This window comes from Balaenoptera musculus, chromosome 8, assembly GCF_009873245.2.
Source record: "Balaenoptera musculus isolate JJ_BM4_2016_0621 chromosome 8, mBalMus1.pri.v3, whole genome shotgun sequence".
NCBI classification, from domain to species: domain Eukaryota; kingdom Metazoa; phylum Chordata; class Mammalia; order Artiodactyla; family Balaenopteridae; genus Balaenoptera; species Balaenoptera musculus.
This window is the reverse complement of record NC_045792.1, coordinates 42,406,333-42,428,849: the sequence shown is the minus strand read 5'-3', so window position 1 is coordinate 42,428,849 and position 22,517 is coordinate 42,406,333. Positions and strand designations below refer to the sequence as shown.

The 22,517-nt window shown below is 36.7% G+C and overlaps 1 protein-coding gene across 2 annotated transcripts in view; it reads left to right on the top strand.

Annotated features, from left to right (window-relative positions):
* The window catches only part of LOC118900165 (glutamate carboxypeptidase 2), a 58,603-nt gene that overhangs the window by 14,647 nt on the left and 21,439 nt on the right, over positions 1-22,517 (top strand). For both annotated transcript variants that reach the window (XR_005021051.1, XM_036862452.1), the window contains exons 5-9: positions 6,424-6,549; positions 7,666-7,852; positions 10,799-10,892; positions 21,763-21,861; positions 22,143-22,228. Coding sequence is in view for 1 of the 2 variants with exons in the window: in XM_036862452.1 (XP_036718347.1) it covers positions 6,424-6,549; positions 7,666-7,852; positions 10,799-10,892; positions 21,763-21,861; positions 22,143-22,228 (592 nt within the window). In the remaining variant the exon portion in view is untranslated. The remainder of the gene's footprint in view (positions 1-6,423; positions 6,550-7,665; positions 7,853-10,798; positions 10,893-21,762; positions 21,862-22,142; positions 22,229-22,517) is intronic.

The window sequence follows — 22,517 nt, the reverse complement described above, 5'->3', positions numbered from 1 at the left end:
TACATGGGCTCTCTGTGTAAACTAAACCAGGTATGGGATTGCTGGTTTGTAGGGAATACTTCATTTCACACTGTCCAGACTGTAGCAGTTTACTGCTCCCTCCAATACTGTATGAGTGTTCCTTTTTCCTCACATTTTCATCAACGGCTGAAGTTATGTAACTTTCTAAATTTTGCCCATCTAATTGTTTTGTTGTTGTTTTAATTTATTTTGATTCACATTTTTTTTATTACAAATAAGATTGTACATCTCTAAATATATTTATTAGCTATGTTGTGTTTTTGCTCTGTGAAATGATTAATTATAGCCTTCTTTTCCTGTTGAGTTTCTGGCCTTTTTCTTATTAACTTCAGGGGTTTCTTAAATATTTTAGTTATTCATCTCATATTGGTTTAGATATTGCAAACAGCTTCTCCTAATTTTTCACCCATATTTGTTCATGTTATTTATGTTGCTTTTTACTGAAAAGGATTCTTTAATTGTGATATTGTCCAGTGTTCTCTTTATGTTTTCACACTTTGGGTCTTTATTAATTTCCTCATTCATTATTTTTTTTTTAACATCTTTATTGAAGTATAATTGCTTTACAAGGTTGTGTTAGTTTCTGCTGTATAATAAAGTGAATCAGCTATATGTATACATATATCCCCATATCCCCTCCCTCTTGCACCTTACATAGGCAGAACACTCTATGACATAAATCACAGCAAGACCCTTTTTCACCCACATCCTAGAGAAAGGGATATAAAGACAAAAATAAACAAATGGGACCTAATGAAACTTAAAAGCTTTTGCACAAGAAAGGAAATCATAAACAATCATATAAAACACAGATTCTGATTCCCATTGCCTGAGTTTCAGTAGGTCTTGGGTGAAGCCTGAGAGTTTGTTTCCAGCAAGTTCCTAGATATTGTTGATTCTGTTGGTTCAAGAACCATGGTTTGAGAACCACTGGTCTCACGTCCCAATTCTGTCTCTATTAACAAGCTCAGGAAGATGGAAGCTTAAAAGAAATGGAAAATTGTAGGCTAACAGTGCAATATTGTATTTATTCCCAGTTATAGAACAATGGTACAGTGTAAATTTTACAAGAAGGTCATTGTCTGAAAACAAAGATTTTTTTCTAACTAGCAGTGACAACTTGCATTTGTGAAGTGCCGAGAGGGCCTATCTGTCCACACGTGTTTTCATTTTCAAAGTTTACTGTCATTTTCAAACTAATATCTTCTCCAATCCCTTCTCCATCATAATTTGCTTTGTGAGGAGTGCAGATTTATTAAAAGATAGCCACAATTTACAGATATTTAAAGAAGTAGTTAGTCTTCTCAAAGTTGGTGATATTAAATATGAATAAATTTCAAGTAGAACATTTACACTAAAACAAAATTCACTGAAACCAAATTGGTTAATGGCTTTGTATTCACAGTAGGATAAGAGTGAGCTCCAGAAAAGACTAACAGTTATAAATCAGACATACAGTGCTATCATCAATAGCGCATTAATATTGCATTGGTCTTAGGAGGAAAAGTAATAGCTAAAACTAATCCTTTTACTGAAGCAAAGATTCAGATGTCACCTTCTCAATAGACTTTCTCCCTTTTTTGAAAATTGCACCCAACTGAATACAGTACAAGTTCCCTGTTTGCCTACTGTATTTAAACTTTTTTTTTGAATTTTTCTACAGAACTCATCACCTTTTAATATAATATACAATTTACTTAGTTATTAACTTTATTGTTTATTATCTTATCTGCTTTCCACATGAATGTAAGTTTCTTCAAGGACAGGGATTTGCTGTATCCCTAATTCCTAGAATGATATGCCCTCAACAAGTTTGTGGAATGAATCCTACAATCAGCTTGGAAACAACCTTATGTCAATATGTTATAAATTTGTTGTGCACATGTTATGAGATGTAGTTAAAGAGGAAAACAATAACCAAAATAAAATGATAGGATATTAGAAATCGTGTAGGACAGGGACTTCAAACTCTAGGGTATGTGAAGACTTTCCAAAGGCAGACATAGGATGGTTTTAAATAAATCAGTTGCACCATCAATTTCTCAGTGGACTCTTTCATGGAATTGATAACTAGCCCGTGGTGAGGTCCCGCTGGTACTCTGTCTTCACCTCCTTATTTACAGTTATTTTTCTCTTATTTTATGAATGAGAGACATCACTCATTCATCCTAAAACAAGATGAAGAATATCTCTGAGTAGTAAAAAAAATCTCTGGGGCTCCAAACAGAGAGACAATAGTGAAAGATTCTAAGAGCTGGGTAACAAAGATTTGGCAAGTCAAATGGTTTATAGTTGAACAAAATTAAAGATGAGCCTAATTGAGTTTCCAGCTGGTATCGTTAGAATTAACTTGGATAATAGATCAGTGTGAGATTTAGGAGTTGTAACTTGGAAAGAGTTTAAATAATATAGGGAAAATTCCAATTTTTTTCATCCCCATCCCAAGGTTTCTCAGAACTTGTATAAAAACAAGAAATGTAAATAGAACTGAGAGTGAGTCCTGACTCATTCTGGAAATAATTTATTCATCCATAGATCCATGACCTAATGTTTTAACATCCTATAGCACCAGAAGTTGTATTTCAAGTAAAATTTTATGCTTAGATATTATTTATAAGAGTTTGTAATGATGCTGTTAGACTCAATTGATACTACTAATAATTATAATAGTAAATTACTCTTGAAGAATTTTCTTAACATGTACAGCTTGTCATAGGAAATAAATATTTTTAAGCACTATACACACACACACACACACACACACACACACACACACATTCTTAATCAAGGCAAGTTTGGCAGTGATTAATAAAAGACTTGCAAACATACCCAGATTCTAGGTAACAGAAACTGAAATGGAATTTAGCATGCTAGATGGTAATTAAGGAGTGTTCTCTTGGGATCAATATCTGTGGCAGGGAGGAGAAGGAAGCTGGAATAGGCAGAGGGAGAAGTTGCACCTCAGTGCCAGCTCAAGGACAGCCTCAGCTGACCCAATGGGCAGCTCTGGAGTCAGAATAGCCTTTCAGGATTGTCCTGGGCTGGACAAAGATGTCCAGGTATTCATATTCCCACATCGATCAGTCATTGAATATGTGCATCCTAAGAAGGGGCATGACCTTGAACAAGGTGGCTGTCGGTAGCTGATCGTGAGCAAGGGGCTGACTCTTTAAGGCTGACTGCAGAGAGCCTTCCCTGCAGCTGGAGCAAGAACATCTTCAGTGAAGGGGAATCTGGACACCAACGCCCTGGTGTCCAGCATGAATACATTTTACTTTAGAGTAAAATGCTTCAGGGAAAGGGGCAAATATAAGTTCAAGGAGAAAAAGTGATGATAAAATTCTGACTGAAGAGTGTGGTTTTAAAATGGATGATATTGAATAATAAATCATTACGATATTTAAATTCCTTTGGATATAAATAAAAAGTGAGGTAAAACTGCTTCTAAAAGTGTTAATATTTATAATGTGCTGGAAATTGCATGGTTCGCCACAACTTAAAGACATGACAAAAAATTTCAGATGTCAACTTAAAAATAAAGGAGGGGGGAGGACCTTCAAGATGGTGGAGGAGTAAGATGTGGAGATCACCTTCCTCCTCACAAATACATCAGAAATACATCTACATGTGGAACAACTCCTACAGAACACCTACTGAACGCTGGCAGAAGACGTCAGACCTCCCAAAAGGCAAGAAACTCCCCACGTACCTGGGTAGGGCAAAAGAAAAAAGGAAAAACAGAGACAAAAGAATAGGGACGGGACCTGCACCAGTGGGAGGGAGCTGTGAAGGAGGAAAGGTGTCCACACACTAGGAGCCCCTTCGCGGGCGGAGACTGTGGGTGGCGGAGGGGGGAAGCTTCGGAGCCGCGGAGGAGAGCGCAGCCACAGGGGTGCGGAGGGCAAAGCGGAGAGGTTCCCGCACGGAGGATCGGCGCCGACCAGCACTCACCAGCCCGAGAGGCTTGTCTGCTCACCCGCCGGGGCGGGCGGGGCTGGGAGCTGAGGCTCGGGCTTCGGAGGTCAGATCCCAGGGAGAGGACTGGGGTTGGCAGCATGAACACAGCCTGAAGGGGTTAGCGCACCACAGCTAGCCGGGAGGGAGTCCAGGAAAAAGTCTGGAACTGCCTAAGGGTCAAAAGACCTCAGGGTGTGCGAGGAGAGGGGATTCAGAGCACCGCCTAAATGAGCTCCAGAGACGGGCGCAAGCCTAGGACACCAGAGACGGGCATGAAATGCTAAGGCTGCTACTACATCCACCAAGAATCCTGTGTGTCAAAAACAGAAATACATATCAATGGAACAGGATAGAAAGCCCAGAGATAAGCCCACGCACATATGGACACCTTATCTTTGATAAAGGAGGCAAGAATATACAGTGGAGAAAAGACAGCCTCTTCAATAAGTGGTGCTGGGAAAACTGGACGGCTACATGTAAAAGAATGAAATTAGAACACTCCCTAACACCATACACAAAAATAAACTCAAAATGGATTAAAGACCTAAATGTAAGGCCAGACACTATCAAACTCTTAGAGGAAAACATAGGCAGAACACTCTGACATAAATCACAGCAAGATCCCTTTTGACCCACCTCCTGGAGAAATGGAAATAAAAACACAAATAAACAAATGGGACCTAATGAAACTTAAAAGCTTTTGCACAGCAAAGGAAACCATAAACAAGACCAAAAGACAACCCTCAGAATGGGAGAAAATATTTGCAAGTGAAGCAACTGACAAAGGATTAATCTCCAAAATTTACAAGCAGCTCATGCAGCTCAATATCAAAAATCAAGCAACCCAATCCAAAAATGGGCAGAAGACCTAAACAGACATTTCTCCAAAGAAGATATACAGATTGCCAACAAACACATGAAAGAATGCTCAACATCACTAATCATTAGAGAAATGCAAATCAAAACTACAATTTGGTATCACCTCATACTGGTCAGAATGGCCATCATCAAAAAGTCTACAAACAATAAATGCTGGAGAGGGTGTGGGGAAAAGGGAACCCTCTTGCACTGTTGCTGGGATTGTAAATTGATACAGCCACTATGGAGAACAGTATGGAGGTTCCTTAAAAAATTAAAAAAGAACTACCATACATACGACCCAGCAATCCCACTACTGGACATATATACCCTGAGAAAACCATCATTCAAAAATAGACATGTATCACAATGTTTACTGCAGCACTGTTTATAATAGCCAGGACATGGAAGCAAACTAAGTGTCCATCAGCAGATGAATAGGTAAAGAAGATGTGGCACATATATACAATGGAATATTAGCCATAAAAAGAAACGAAACTGAGTTATTTGTAGTGAGGTGGATGGACCTAGAGTCTGTCATACAGAGTGAAGTAAGTCAGAATGAGAAAAACAAATACTGTATGCTAGCACATATATATGGAATCTAAAAAATTTTTTAAAAGTGGTTCTGAAGAACCTAGGGGTAGGACAGGAATAAAGACGCAGATGTAGAGAATGGACTTGAGGACACGGGGAGGGGGAAGGGTAAGCTGTGACAAAGTGAGAGAGTGGCATGGACATATATACACTACCAAATGTAAAATAGATAGCTAGTGGGAAGCAGCCACATAGCACAGGGAGATCAGCTCAGTGCTTTGTGACCACCTAGAGGGGTGGGATAGGGACGGTGGGAGGGAGACGCAAGAGGGAGGGGATATGGGGATATATGTATACGTATAGCTGATTCGCTTTGTTATACAGCAGAAACTAACACACCATGGTAAAGCAATTATACTCCAATAAAGATGTTTTTAAAAAATCCAAAAAATAATAATAAAAAATAAAGGAGGGATACATTTCTCTTCAAAAATAATCTAGGGAGTAGGTGAGCAAAAAAAATGTGTGAAGAACACTGATCTAATCTAACAGGCCATTTTACAAATGATAATGTTGATACTCCGAGATGTTAGAATACTCGCACGTAATCCTGAAGCCAGACCAGTAAAGCAGTATTACCTGACGTTTCTTATTTACCTGGTGGTGTGAAGACCCATTGTGAATATACTTCAAAGAGAATACAGCTCTCATCTAGGGCTTTTTCACCTAGGGTATCTGGCCCCTTCCAAATTGCAGTGTGTATATTTACGTGCATTTTTCTGGCGAACGCTTCTATAGTTTTATGGTCACTTTACAGGAGACATCGACATAAACAAAACTTAATAGTTAATTCATAAGTCTCTACCCAGGTAATTGCCTTCTCAATTCAAGTTCATTTCTCTGTTGAATCTCTTACCTGAGGCTCATGCTTTTCTGACCCTCTTGCATACTCTTGTCTCTTACCTCTTTCAAAGATGTGAAACAGTCTTCACGCAGAAAAACCTCTTTTATTAAATCTTACTTGTACTGAGTCATCCGTGATCTCAACAGGGTGACCTAGTCTATGTTAACTACGCACGAACTGAAGACTTCTTTAAGCTAGAGCGGGACATGAAAATTAATTGCTCTGGGAAGATTCTGATTGCCAGATATGGGAAAATTTTCAGAGGAAATAAGGTAAAAAATAATCTTTTTTTTCTTTTCCACAAAAATAAAAAGTTATATTGTATCTTACATGGGTAGAACCACATCCTTAAAACTTTTAGAGGACTGTGATCTTCTCATACTCTGTACCAGCCCACCTAATAGGGAGGATACATTTTCTAGCTTATAGACAGTGGTTTTAAACTGGGTCATTGGAATTCGGCCAGTGTAGAAGTTCAGGGAAACAGAGCAGGTTTTTTCCATACCTACACATTATGCCTGTGGTCTACAAAGAAGCATGCATTTGATTTGTTGTTAACCTTCAGTATCTTTGTTTTAAATGTTACCTTTGAAAATATTTACTAAATTAAATTTTAGTATTAATTCTTATTATAGGTAATGAGAGAAACCAATTTATACACAGCAGTTTTGAAAGTTACTATCACTTAATTTGGCTTGATTTGCTAATATTTTTTCCTCTTTTGTGGGAAGCTAAATTTCAGAAATATTCCCTCTCAACCATAGAAGAAATGGGAATCTAGTCTGTGGAGTCTACTTGCTTATTGTGCTTCTAGACTAGAGGAAGGAAATAGCACATACTCACTACCACTAATATGTACATTTTTTTTTATATGTACATTTTTTTAAAAAGATTAATTTATTTTTATTTTTGGCTGTGTTGGGTCTCCGTTTCTGTGCGAGGGCCCTCTCCAGTTGCGGCAAGTGGGGGGCCACTCTTCATCGCGGTGCACGGGCCTCTCACTATCGCGGCCTCTCTTGTTGCGGGGCACAGGCTCCAGATGCGCAGGCTCAGCAGTTGTGGCTCACAGGCCCAGTTGCTCTGCGGCATGTGGGATCTTCCCAGACCAGGGCTCGAACCCGCGTCCCCTGCATTGGCAGGCAGATTCTCAACCACTGCGCCACCAGGGAAGCCCTATGTGTACATTTTTAAAATCTGCTGCTCTGATGGCTGATTCAGCCCTGGAAACTCATTTTTAGAGCTTGCAGTAGGAAAAAGAAAAAGCCAACTCTCTGTGAGATGTCCCTTGTTGTAAGTCTAAGGATAAAAGATTGAAGATGAGGTTTAGCTACTTATTTAAGAGTAATTTTGAGTAACCAACCTAAAATAAGAAAGACTGTCTTTTCCAGGTTAAAAATGCCCAGCTGGCTGGGGCCAAAGGGATCATTTTGTACTCGGATCCTGCTGATTACTTTGCTCCCGGGGTGGAGTCCTATCCAGCTGGTTGGAATCTTCCTGGAGGTGGTGTTCAGCGTGGAAATATCTTAAATCTTAATGGTGCAGGGGACCCTCTCACACCTGGCTACCCAGCAAATGGTGAGTGGCCAGGCCTTAATCATCACAAAAACCTTAACATTGTAAAGTGATTTTACCAAAGGATTTCCTTTGACACATGGATAAAGTATGTCTTTTTCTTGTTCTCTTTGTATCTAAGAATAAAGGATTTTGAACTCAGAAAATTGTTGGTTCAGGTCCCTTATCCCTTATTTGGAATCCTTGGGTCTGATAGGTTTTGAAATGCAGACATTTTCAGATATTTAAAAGTAATATGGTGCATATACCATTTCTTGCATAACATTCACATAGGAGGCTGGAGCCTAAAATGGGAAGCAAGCATGTAAATATTTTTGCAGTAAAATGTATGAATAATCATATTAAGCAGAGGAACGTAAGTAATATAAATAGTCTGTCTACTCAAGTCAGATCTTGCTTCCAAATTAGTTTACATCAGATCATGTTTTGCTGACAAGTAAATTCCCCCCAATTAATGGATTTCACAGTTTTTAAAATTTCTAGTTGTAGATAAGGGATAGTAGAACAAAAGAAGTTCTATAAATCCCTGAAATGACATTTAGAATTTAGAGCCTAGAAAGTGCTTATTGTATCATTGCTGTGTAAAGACAATAGTGATCACTTTCAAGGAGTATTTCCTAAATGCTAGCTCTTTACATGCATTAACAACCCTATAAGCTTTGTTGTGTTATTATCTCTACTTGACAGAGGAGGGAAGCGAGACTAGAAGTAAGCAATCTCTGCCCTAGACCATCACACCACTAAATGAGGAGTGGGGATTCAAATTCAGATGGTCTGGCTCCAGCCCACATGTTTGTCTTATGCTGAAATGCTCTGCTGTAAAACAATAGATCATTAACAAAGGGAGCTAATTTATTTTGAATGTACTCAGCTAGTTGATGACATTTACAAAAATCTGTGATCATTTAATTTGTGTGGTTTAAAACTAAGGTGTGTACCTTGGATAAAATAGGTTACCAAAGTATCCATGGCATTTCCATATTTATATTTCATCTGGATTTTCTATCAAATTGTAAACTCCTTTAAAGTTTATGCATTTTGGCTTCGTAAATCTTCTTGGAATATAGTACATTATCATAGATTTTTTTTTAAGCGATACATATTATCCTATAATAAAATCACATAAGTCTACCTGAACTTTACTTACTTAGCCTTTTTATTCCCAAGTTTTGAAAAGTGCAACTTCTCCCCAGCTCTGTTGGTTATATAAAGTTAAAATTGTGAACATAAAATAAGATTATCTGGACTATTTCTGTTTATTATCCTCAAATGTAAAAGATGACATTGTAGAAAGAAAAATCATGTTATCCCTGTGAGGCTTGCATTTGTTGAATTCCCTTTTGTACCCTATTTTTTTTCTTTTCCTTTTAATTTTACTTTTTATTATGGAATAGTACTAACATACAAAAAAATAGAGAAAATTATCACCACTTTGTCAATCTTATTTTATCTCTTCGTCTTCCCTTTTTGCATTATTACCCTAAAGAATTTTAAAACAAATCCCATGCAACATATTATTATGTGATTTTACTATAAAAAGAATAGCTTTTGCAATCACCTAAAGCTCTTATAATTTAAAATTTTGAAGAAAAAAATGGAAAAATAGCTCTTATTTTTCTGAAATCTGAAGAAATGACAGAAAATATGTTTTTATTTTGAGGTAGAGTTTACATATAACAAAATGCACAGGTCTTGAGTTAATTCAATAAATTTTTTAAATTGCATGTGTCTATATCACTCAAAATAAGATATAGGACATTTCTATGACTCCAGAAAGTTCTCTGGTGCCCCTTTTGGTCAATTTTTACCATATCCCCCTAGAAGCAACCACTTTCTGATATCTGTCATCATTGATGAGTTTGGTTTTGAACTTCATATAAATGGAATCAGATAGTAACTATTCTTTTGTGTGTTGGTGGAAAATCAAATAACAATCAAGCTAAGAAGAAAGAGAAGAGAATTTTATCTGAGTCAAACTGAGGATTATAACCCAGGGAACAGATTTGCAGAAGCTCTGAGAACTGTTCCATTGGTCAGGAGTTAGAGATGCAATTTTATACATTTCTGAGACAAAGAATTTGTGTTATATTGACAGGTTAGCATTCTACCTAAAGTTGATCAAAGATGTTTTGGTCAGTTATGTATTGACCAAAGGCTCCAGAGGGAGCCTTTGGTCAATACAACTCCCTGTATGGGATGAAAAAGAAATTAAAATAACCTTAAAATTACAATGCTGGTGTCTGAATAAAGTGACCATTTTTCTTAAAGGTTGATTACATCCTCCTGTTTGAGGAGGTCTGGTTAATGTACAATACAGATGCACACTGCACATTGGGAAAGGCCTGCCACAAAGTGGGCATATTATTTCTTTTCTTTCTTAGTTTGATTTTCCAGTCATAGAAAAATTTATGATTTTTCCTCATCATTTGCCTTGCTGCTCTCACTCAGTACAACGATTAGAGGTTAGTCATGTTGCTGTGTATGTTAATAGTTTCTTCCCTTTAATTGCTGAGTAGAATTCTATTATGGGACTGTTCTACAAATTGCTTATTCATTCTCCTGTTTACAAACAGCTGGACTGTGTGTGTCCCATATGGGCTACCTAGATTCAGCTGCTATGAGCAATTTTGTGCAGGTCTTTTTGTGGACATATGTTTCCATCTTTCTTGGGTAAGTAACTAGGAGTGTAATTGTTCTGCCATAGGGCATAATTCTGTATAACATTACTTTTCAAAGAAGTTATTTAAAGTGACTCTCTAATTATACACTCTTACAAGAATGTATGAGAGTTTCAGTTGCTCCACATTTTCGCTAACATTTGAAGCTGCCTGTCTTTTTAATTGTAACAGTTCTAGTAGATGCAATTTAAGAATGTGTTTAATGTGATTTACAGAGAACATTTTGAAAGGGACTCCATTTTTATTAGAAGTATGTTCAACTTTTTTTCAGAATATGCTTATAGACGTGAAATCACAGAGGCTGTCGGTCTTCCAAATATTCCTGTTCATCCAATTGGATACTATGATGCACAGACGCTCCTAGGGTAAGTTTGTAAGAAACAAACAGATGGCTATTTGGGTAATTCTCTTTACTGGCCATCTTCAACTTTCATGCTTTTATCTCCATTATTTGATACTGAAGTTTTCTGTGCTGAATTTTTACCATACCCCCCTAGAAGCAACCACTTTCTGATATCTATCATCATTGATTAGTTTGATTTTGAACTTGATTTAAATGGAATCAGATAGTTAGTATCTCTTCTTCTGTGTGTTGGCGGAAAGTCAAATAAGCATACAATTTTATCACCATTTTGTAGAACAGTGGTTCTAACCTGGGATTTGCTTTAAATACTGGTATCCAGTGTGTGACAGCCATGAAAGTGAGTCTTTCAGATCATCAGCTGTGGGGAGTGTAATTGATAAGGTGTTTTGAAATCTGTGTTTTGAAATCCATTACCCTGTTTGTGTCAAGGCCATGCTTCCCATAGATGCTCCCAGTCAGTAACTAAATGTAGCAAGGGTATTAAATGAGGCCCAATACTGGGAGGCATGGGACTCCTCTGATGGGAGACTGGCTCAGGACTCTGTGACAGCCTTGCTATCAAGGGATTCTGCCACCAGCACTCTTCTTTCTTCTCTTTCTCGTTTACCCCATTTCTGACCTGCATTGCAGTCTGATGGTTTTCTCAGCCTCTATTAGCTCCCTTGCTATTTCCTTCACACGCCTTTCCCCTAATAAATCTCTTACTTATTGAAACCTCTTATTGTCTACTTCTTGGTGGACCTGGAATAATGCCCTTTGAAAGCATCTTCCACTGATTTTCATCTTTATCCATTCCTCTTCTTCCTCTGTTTTCACTACTGAAGCTTCTCCAAAGTTGTTATTGTTTAACCTGACATTGGAGCTCTTTCCTCTTTCCTGTCCCGCTTTCTCCCATCTGCATGTCCCTTCTTCTCCATTATCCTTGAGGAGGGGAGAGAGCACTGACTTCTCTGAAAGTAGAATCACTGGAGACCAAAGCATCTGGACAGTTAGTCCCTTTTCTTCTTTGAGTTTAAGACATTCTTAATCATTTTATTCTAGAATGTATAAGAAAACTTTTTTATGACCTAGTTCAGTGCCCTCATTTTTACAGGTGAGGAGGCTGTCATCAGATAATTGGAGGTGTCTGTCCAATTTAAGGGCAGATTAAGGAATAGCAAGCACCCTGGTCTTTTTTTCTTTTGAGCTCTTAGCTTTACCACATGGGTTAGGATTCAGGATGGGGCACAACTTTTGAGGGCACCATGGACTATGTGTTTGTGAAAATATAAAGTCCCCCCAAATATTCATTATATTTAAAAGATGAACGTGATTGTAGCTTTACTTGTGATAGCGGAAAATTGTAAACAACACAAATCTTCAATAATTGATAAGTAGTTAAATATATTACTGTCTATGACAGTACATGAAGCCATTAAAATATATGCTGTACAAGAGTATTTAACAATGTGGATACATGCTTATGCTCTACTATTAAATAGAAAAAGTAGATTTCAAATATATATATATATAATATTATATATATATAAAATAATCCCTAAATTATAAGTTTTAAAAAGTGAACCCATATTATCTTTGTAGTTAGAAAAAGAGTGCATGGAAGGAAAGAAGGAAGGATCATACAGAATTGGACGTGAGGTTTATTTAACCATGTCTACCATTTGACTGCTCTGGTAAACTAGTTGAATTTGGCTATGCCCTAACTGGGTAGTAGAATTATTAATATTTGATCAAAAAAATTACCAAATGTATTTAAGTCAGCTTTAGTAAGTCATTTTGTAAATGCAATCATCATTAAATAACATAAATTCTATGGAAGTATATTTTGCATTCAAAACACCATGATTAAAAATGAATTTTGGATGTACAGAAATGTATTAAAAATGTATTTGGAAGGAGGAGATGATCTGTGTATACTAAAAGCAATAATATAGTTTCTGTTTCACCATCCATACCTTCTAAGGTATAGTGAAACATTCTACAGACTGGAATTTAGTCATAAAATATTTTAAGAACATGTAATTTGTTTATGAATTTCATTGGGAGTATTTACTCCCTCTGCATAATTATCAAGGGAGTGTGCTATGTATCCATTATAGTCAGTTCTCATATTCCCACAAACGGTTAGTAGTGTAACATTATGTATTAATTAGAATAGACAGTATTTTACAAATTGGATATATCATAAAATGAGTTTCTTAATAAGTATATGAGAAGAAGAGGAGAGACATAAAGTTATATAACGGCCCAGGTATGCCGAGAACTTTAATAAAAAGTTGATGAAATGTGAATTATAGAAAAAAGAAAATTGTGTTTACCTAGGTGGGAGAAAAGGGGAACAGTGTGTATGTTCTTTCTTCTTCTTTTCTGCATTTGTACTGAAGGGAATGTGGTTACATGGTTTCTCTTTGTCTCCCTGAGTAACTACCAGGATTATAATGACAGCAACGACAATACTAATAAAGACAATGATAATAGCATCTAACATGCAGAGAGTGCTAATTATATTCTAGCACTTACTTTTTGCTAAATGATTTACATACTGTTTATCAATTCACCCATAAAACAACTACATGAGTTAGTATTGTGATAACTAATTTTACAAATAAAGAAATCAAAGTTCAGAGAGTATGTGATAGATCTGGGACCCAAACTCATGTCTGATGTAAAAGACAGCTTTGTTGAGCATCACTTATTCTCTATTCAACAGCACAAGCATTTAGTAGGCACCTCTTTGTCAAGGCACTGTCTCATTCTTGTGTCTCTGCTCAGAAGACCTTTAATGGCTTCCTACAGCCTGTCCACTCAAGATACACTTATGGAATGGCTTCTTTTTGTCAAGCACTGTGGTAAAAGTATGATTTATATATAGGCTTTGTTCTCAGGGGCCTCAAAATATAGTATAGAAGCTCACAGCTTAATAGAGGCTACATGACAAACCACGAAATTCTAGCACATCATTTTCTGCCCATCTAGCTTGTTCTTAATTTTTAAGAATTAAACTCATTATTTTGAGATAACTGATCCACATGCAACTGTAAGTAGTACTAGAGGGTCCCTCTAGGCCATTTACCCAGCTTTCCCCAATGGTAACATCTTGCAAAGTATAGTACAATATCACAACCAAGATATTGATACATATTTTTTTATAGTCATGACACAAAACATTTCCATCATCACCAGGATCCCTCATGTGGCCCTTTTAGCCACACCCACTCCTTTCCTGTCCCCCTCCATCCATACCCTCTGACCTTAACTCCTAGCAACTACTAATCTGTTCACCATTTCTATAATTTCATCATTTTAAGAATGTTATATAAATGTATACCCTTGGGGGATTTTTCTTCACTCAGCATAATTCTCTGGAGATTTGTTCAAGTTGTCATATATATAGTTTGTTTTCTTTTTAATACTGAGGAGTGTTCCATTGTATTTGGTATCACAGTTTGTTTCACCATTCGAAGGACAACTAGTTTGTAGCTATTATGAATAAAGCTGCTACAGATAATCGTGTGCAGATTTGTGTGTCAACATAAGTTTTCATTTCTCTGGAGTGCAATTGCCGGGTCATATGATAATAGCATGTTTACTTTTTTAGGAATCTGACAAACTTTTTCCATAGTGGTTGTATCCTTTTACATCCTACCAGCAATATAAAAAGAATACAGTTCTTCCAATCCTTTTATAAGCATTTGTATTCTGACATCACAAAATATTTAAGGTTTGTCTTGTATTTTCTTTCAATATTTCTAGTTTTCTGATAATTTTCATCATGAATGGATGTTGAATTTTCCCCAGTGTTTTATTGTTGCTGTGGTTGTTTATTTTCTGCATCAATTATTCTGATCATGTGGTTTTTCTTTAGCCTGTTAATGTGGTATATTACACTTTTTGATTTTTGTATGTGGTATCAGTCTTGCATTCATGGAATAAATCTCACTTGGTCATGGTGTATAATCCTTTCAAAATGCTGTTGAATTTTGTTTGCTAGTATTTTATTAATGATTTTTGTGTCAATATTCATATTTATCTTTAGTTTCCTTGTGATTTCTTTATCTAGTTTTGGTATCATGGTAATGTTTGTTGCATAGGGTAACTTTAGAAATGTTCCTTCTGTTTTTCTAAAGAGCATGTGAAGGATTGGTGTTTATTCTTTATTGATTGGTAGCATTCAGCAGTGAAGCCATATGGGCTTCTCTTTCTGAGAAGTTTTGATTACTTGTTATAGCTTACTTACATTTTCTCTTTCTTCAGTTTTGGTAGTTTATATCTTTTCAGGAATTCATTTCATTGAGGTTAATTTGTTGGTGTATAATTGTTTATAGTGTTCCCTTATAATCCTTTTTATCTCTGTAAAGTCAATAGTAGTATTCCCTCTTTTGTTCCTGATTTTCAGTCTTCTCCCCTTTTTTTCTTGGTCAGTCTAGCTAATGATTTGTCAGTTTTGTTGATCTTTTCAAAGACCCAACTTCTGCTTTCATTCATTTTTCTTTATTTTTTTTTTCTAGTTTCTATTTTGTTATTTTTGCTCCAGTCTTTATTATTGCCTTTCTTATGCTTGATATGAATTTAGCTTGCTTTTCATTGTTGAATTTCTTTAGGTGGAAGATTAGTTTATTGATTTGATAGCTTTCTACTTTTTTAATATAGGTGTTTACAGCTATATATTTCCCTCTAAACACTGTTTTAACTGCATCTCATAACTTTTGGTGTCTTATGTCTTCATTTTTATTCATCTCAAAGTATTTTCTATTTACTCTTGTGATATTTTTCTATGAGTCATTGCTTATTTAGAGTCAATTGTTTAATTTTCATATATTTGCAAATTTTCCAAATTTTTTTCTGTTATTTTTTTTCCTCAGAAGTTTATTTTAATTGCCTAGCAACACATTATAATAAATCACTCTCAAATTAATTCTTTGGCTTCAGTGCAGAATCATTTATTAATGATGATGGCAGTCAGCATCCATACATGGCTATTCTTAGAACACTGCTGTCTTCTTTTTTTTCTTTCTCTCTTTTTTTTTTTTTATTGGAGTATAATTGCTTTACAATGTTGTGTTAGTTTCTGCTGTACAGCAAAGTGAATCAGCTATATGTATACATATATCCTCGTATCCCTTCCCTCTTGGACCTCCCTTCCACCGTCCCCCCATCCCACCCACCTAGGTCATCACAGAGCACCGAGCTGAGCTCCCTGTGCTGTACAGCTGGTTCCCACTAGCTGTCTATTTTACACATGGTAATGTATATATGTCAATCCTAATCTCCCAGTTCATCCCACCCTCCCCTTCCCCCAATGTGTCCACCATCCATTCTCTATGTCAGCCTCTCTATTGCTGCCTTGCAAATGGGTTCATTGGTACCATTTTTATGGATTCCACATATATGCATTAATATATGATATTTGTTTTTCTCTTTCTGACTTACTTCACTCTGTATGACAGACTCTAGGTCCATGCACATCTCTACAAATGACCCATTTTCATTCCTTTTTATAGCTGAGTAATATTCCATTGTATATATGTACCACATCTTCTTTATCCATTCATCTGATGATAGACATTTAGGTTGCTTCCATGTCCTGGTGGTTGTAAACAGTGCTGCAATAAACATTGGGGTGCATGTGTTTTTTTGAATTATGGTTTTCTCAGGGTATGTGCCTAGTAGTGGGATTGCTGGGTCATATGGTAGTTCTATTTTTAGTTTTTTAAGGAACCTCCGTACTGTTCTCCATAGTGGCTGTATCAATTTACAATCCCAGCAACAGTGCAAGAGGGTTCCCTTTTCTCCACACCCTCTCCAGCATTTATCGTTTGTAGACTTTTTGATGATGGCCATTCTGACCAGTGTGAGGTGATATCTCATTGTAGTTTTTTTTTTTTTTTTTTTTTTTTTTTAATTTATGGCTGTGCTGGGTCTTCGTTTCTCTGCGAGGGCTTTCTCTAGTTGCGGCAAGCGGGGGCCACTCTTCATCGCGGTGCGCGGGCCTCTCACTATCGCGGCCTCTCTTGTTGCGGAGCACAGGCTCCAGACGCGCAGGCTCAGTAGTTGTGACTCACGGGCCCAGTTGCTCCGCGGCATGTGGGATCTTCCCAGACCAGGGCTCGAACCCGTGTCCCCTGCATTGGCAGGCAGATTCTCAACCACTGCGCCACCAGGGAAGCCCTCATTGTAGTTTTGATTTGCATTTCTCTAATGATTAGTGATGTTGAGCGTCCTTTCATGTGTTTGTTGGCAATCTGTATATCTTCTTTGGAGAAATGTCTATTTAGGTCTTCTGCCCATTTTTGGATTGGGTTGTTTGGTTTCTTATATTGAGCTGCATGAGCTCCTTGTATATTTTGGAGATTAATCCTTTGTCAGTTGCTTCATTTGCAAATATTTTCTCCGATTCTGAGGGTTGTCTTTTCATCTTGTTTATGATTTCCTTTGCTGTGCAAAAGCTTTTAAGTGCAATTAGGACCCATTTGTTTATTTTTGTTTTTATTTTCATTACTCTAGGAAGTGGATACTGTGATTTATGTTTTTCCTGTGTTTTCCTCTGAGAGTTTTATAGTATCCTGTCTTACATTTAGGTCTTTAATTCATTTTGAGTTTATTTTTGTGTATGGTGTTAAGGAGTGTTCTAATTTCATTCTCTTACATGTGGCTGTCCAGTTTTCCCAGCACCACTTATTGAAGAGAGTGTCTTTTCTCCATTGTGTATTCTTGCCTCCTTTGTCATAGATTAGATGACCATAGGTACATGGGTTTATCTCTGGGCTTTCTATCCTGTTCCATTCATCTATATTTCTGTTTTTGAGCCAGTACCTTACTGTCTTGATTACTGTAGCTTTGTAGTATAGTCTGAAGTCAGGGAGCCTGATTCCTCCAGCTCCGTTTTTCATTCTCAAGATTGCTTTGGCTATTCGGAGTCTTTTGTGTTTTCATACAAACTGTAAAATTTTTTGTTCTAATTCTTTGAAAAATGCCATTGGTAATTTGATACTGATTGCAATGAATCTGTAGATTGCTTTGGGTAGTATAGTCATTTTCACAATATTTATTCTTCTAATCTAAGAACGTGGTATATCTCTCATCTGTTTGTGTCATCTTTGATTTCTTTCATCAGTGTTGTATAGTCTTCTGAGTACCGGTCGTTTGCCTCCTTAGGTAGGTTTATTCCTAGATATTTTATTATTTTTGATGCAATGGCAAATGGGATTGTTTCCTTAATTTCTGATCTTTCATTGTTAGTGTATAGGAATGCAAGAGATTTCTGTGCATTAATTTTGTATCCTGCAACTTTACCAAATTCATTGATTAGCTCTAGTAGTTTTCTGGTGGCATCTTTAGGATTTTCTATGTATAGTATCATGTCATCTGCAAACAGTGACAGTTTTACTTCTTCTTTTCCAATTTGTATTCCTTTTATTTCTTTTTCTTCTCTGATTGCCATAGCTAGGACTTCCAAAACTATGTTGAATAATAGTGGCGAGAGTGGACATCCTTGTCTTGTTCCTAATCTTAGAGGAAATGCTTTCAGTTTTTTACCATTGAGAATGATGTTTGCTGTGAGTTTGTCATATATGGCCTTTATTATGTTGAGGTAGGTTCCCTCTATGCCTACTTTCTGGAGAGTTTTTAGTATAAATGGGTGTTGAATTTTGTCCAAAGCTTTTTCTGCATCTATTGACATGATTATATGGTGTTTATTCTTTAATTTGTTAATATGGTGTATCACATTGCTTGATTTGCATATATTGAAGAATCCTTGCTTACTAAATTCTTTATACTATAGTTGGGTTAGTAAAAGGTTTGTATGATTAATAAAGAGATGATATGATTTCAGCCTTTTAAATTTATTGAGTTTTTTTATAGCCTAATATATGGTCTATCCTGAAAATTGTCCTAGGTGCACTTGAATATGTATACTATTCAAGTATGTATTCATACTCAAGGCTTTTGTTGGGCAACGTGTTTTATATGTGCCACTTGGCTTTTCTGGTTTGCCAGCTTCTTCAGCTCTATGTATGAGATATGAAAGCCCACATGAAAACCCAAGGAACTCACCACTTTTTCATTTCTTGTACCCTGAGGTCCTGAGCTGGTTTATTTTCTTTTCTCCACCTTTCAGAGTCTCATGTTTATTTTTCATATATTTATAGTCCAGGGAATTTAGCTGTACTCAGCAGGATGAATAGGGTAAAATGCATGTTCTCAGAAGCAAAGTCTCACTACTTTTCAAGCTTCTCTGTTATGGTATCCTAATCATCTTATACCCCAGCCAGATTAATCACCATACCTTACTTTTGCTTTGACTCTTCAGCCTTCGTGCCTGTTTACATCATACATTGTACCTGGAATGCTCTTTACCTCCATCTTCCCTGCCCACATCTTACTCATTCTTTAAAAATCCAGATAAGTGAAACCTCCTGTAGAACGAAAATTATTTCTGATCCTACAAGGGGAATTAAGCTCTCTTTTGTCCTTCAGAACTTTATCTATCATATATCATGCTCTGTTTTATATCTATCTTTTTCTGACTTATAAACTCTTTGGTAGAATGACCATGTCTTACACATATTTGTATTCCTTAGTGAGTACAATACAGTACCTTGAGCATTATAGAGAATAAATCTCTGCTAAATGAACAAATAAAGTTTAATATGCTACACAATATAGATTTTTAAATTCAGTGTTGTTTATAGATATTTATTGAGCATCTATGATCTATCAAATCCTTTCAAGGACATTTCCAATATTATATTTTCTGAAATTTCTATGATTTGAAATTTAAATATTCAACCTTTTAATTTTCACAGAATTTATTTTTTATTTATAGAGTGAAAGAGGGACCTAAAGAAAATTATATCCCTGATTAATTATCCCAGTGAAATTTAGTGACTAAAACCTCTGTTCTCCATAGATGTGTGATATTTTCTTGTCCTTGTGGGGGCACTGTAATCTTGGCTTTATATTTTATTATTTTCTGGGAACATGGACTCTTCATTACCTTCCTTATAATATGTAATTGACTTCCTGATGAATTTGCACCTTGTTTTGTTTTTCATATTTTTATTTTGAAAAGGAAATACATTTACACAGTTCAAAGTTCAAAGGGGTATACAATAAAAAGTTTCCCTCCTACCCATTTCCATCCCAAAGGCAATCAATGTTATTAGTCTGCAATATACTACTATAAAAATATTTTATGTATAACCAAGTATATGTATATTCTTCACTTGGCTTCTACCATTTTTGTATACATAATACTCTGCTAGTTTGACTATTCATTATGATATTTAACAATGTATAATGCCCCTTCATTTTACTTGATGCTTTTCATGTGAAATTTTATTGTATATAGATAAATAAATTATATAGTATATTACATGAAATTATGTTTATTAAACAAACTCCCTCATGAGATAGGAAAAAAACAGAGTAAATATTTACTCTCTGATAGAGCATTTTAAAACAAAATATTATTTATACTTAGTTTTCCATGAGAAGATAATCATATTGATGTAGTTTTGCACATAAAATATATTCTAGGTCAAGCTGAGCTATTCACATTACCTTAACTGAGTAGGCAGGGAATAAGTACCCGTGCGCAGGCACAGAAAAAAGGAGGAAACTACAGAAAATGTTTCACTGTAAATCATAGGGTGCATACAGGTGTGTGGACCAGAGATGGAGCCATAAAAGACAGATTGATGTTTTTCACTCTCTTAAGTTTGTCTGGAGCCATCTTCTTCAATCTGCTTCTAGGTAGCAAAAGTACATTTGGTTTCCATGCCCAAATCAAGAATAAGTCAATCCATGCTCTTAAACAGTAAAGGAAGATATGCTGAAATGAAACAGCAAGAACCTCACCATTCCACAGATATTATCGTATTATTTTTCTCAATCACCTGCTGAGAGATAACCAGGGCTAGTGGCATATATGGGCTGGTCCATCTGAATCTTTCCACCTTTTTGAATTAAAAAAATAAATAGTGTATAAAGCTTTGAGGGGCTGTTGGTTGAAGTGACATCCCTTCCTTCGCCCTTCCTCCCTCCCTAATAGATGTGTGCAAAAGTACTTTGCAAAGGATGACCATACATGTGTTTGGGAATGTATTTATCAGTGGGAGAAATAACATAATGGGAAATTCCGAAAAGTTTGACACCTGCTGTTTCTTCAGAGCATGCTGTTGAGAGCACTTTTCACATGGTTTACTGTTGGAAACTGGTAACACAGAGTCCAAATTCTTGCCAACTATTTGAATCTCGATTGTGCCACTAATCAGCTGCTTGACTTTGGGCATGTTACCTAATCTCTCTAAGCCTCACCCTCCTTATCTTTGAAGTGGGGAGTAATAGCAGAACCACCTCATAAGAGGTGTATGAAGAGTTAAGGCCTTCCCTGGTGGCGCAGTGGTTGGGAATCTGCCTGCCAATGCAGGGGACACGGGTTCGAGCCCTGGTCTGGGAGTATCCCACATGCCGCGGAGCAACTAAGCCCATGCGCCACAACTCCTGAGCCTGCGCGTCTGGAGCCTGTGCTCCACAACAAGAGAGGCCGCGATAGTGAGAGACCCGCGCACCGCGATGAAGAGCGGCCCCCACTCGCCGCAACTAGAGAAAGCCCTCGCATAGAAACGAGGACCCAACACAGCCAAAAATAAATAAATAAATAAATAAAAGGCAGTGTAATACGAGATTAATCTACTAAAAAAAAAAAAAAAAAGAGTTAAATGGCATATCCCTATGCAAAGCACTTTGTACTACCATGACTCATAGAAGCTATTATGAGCAGGCACTCAAGAAAACAAGTTCAAGGACATTGTAACTTATAACTTCAAAGGTTTCCTTCAGCTAATAATATTTTTTGTGTTCAACAGAAAAATGGGTGGATCAGCACCACCGGATTACAGCTGGAAAGGAAGTCTCCAAGTGCCCTACAATGTGGGACCTGGATTTACTGGAAACTTCTCTACCCAGTTAAGAGACTATTTTTATTATAACTCTCTTTAGGGGGGAGGAAACCTTTTTCAAAAAACAATTACAGAGGATGACTGAAAAGTAAAATCCACTACCAGCAGGAGACATAACAACAGGTTGAAAAGGGGAATACGCATATATCCTCACAATTGGACAATTGGTCAATGTAATTATTGCCTGTGCGCATTTAGAAATATTCAAAACAATGTCAGATTTAAAAATTGTGGGTGGCAAGCTGTTAACCAGTATTTTTAGCCTGTGCCCTTTATTTTTGCATTAGAAAAGTCAAGATGCACATCCATTCCAACAATAAAGTGAAAAGAATTTACAATGTGATTGGAACTCTCAGAGGGGCAGTGGAGCCAGGTAAATTGATCATTTGCTCAGCAAATATCGATCGGGCAATTCTTCGGTGCCAGGTACTGCTCTGAGCTCTGGGAATGTAAGGTGAACAAAGCAAAGCAACTCTTTGTCCTAATGGAACTCACATAAACACAAAATAGATCAATAGGAGGTAACTTTACATTGTGATGCATGTTGTGAAGAAAGTAAATGTTGGGACTAGATTGGTCAGATGACCAAGGTTGTTGATAAACTATGCATGCTTCAATTAAAGGACCAAGGGAGGAAGAGCAGGGAGAGATGGTTTACAGGT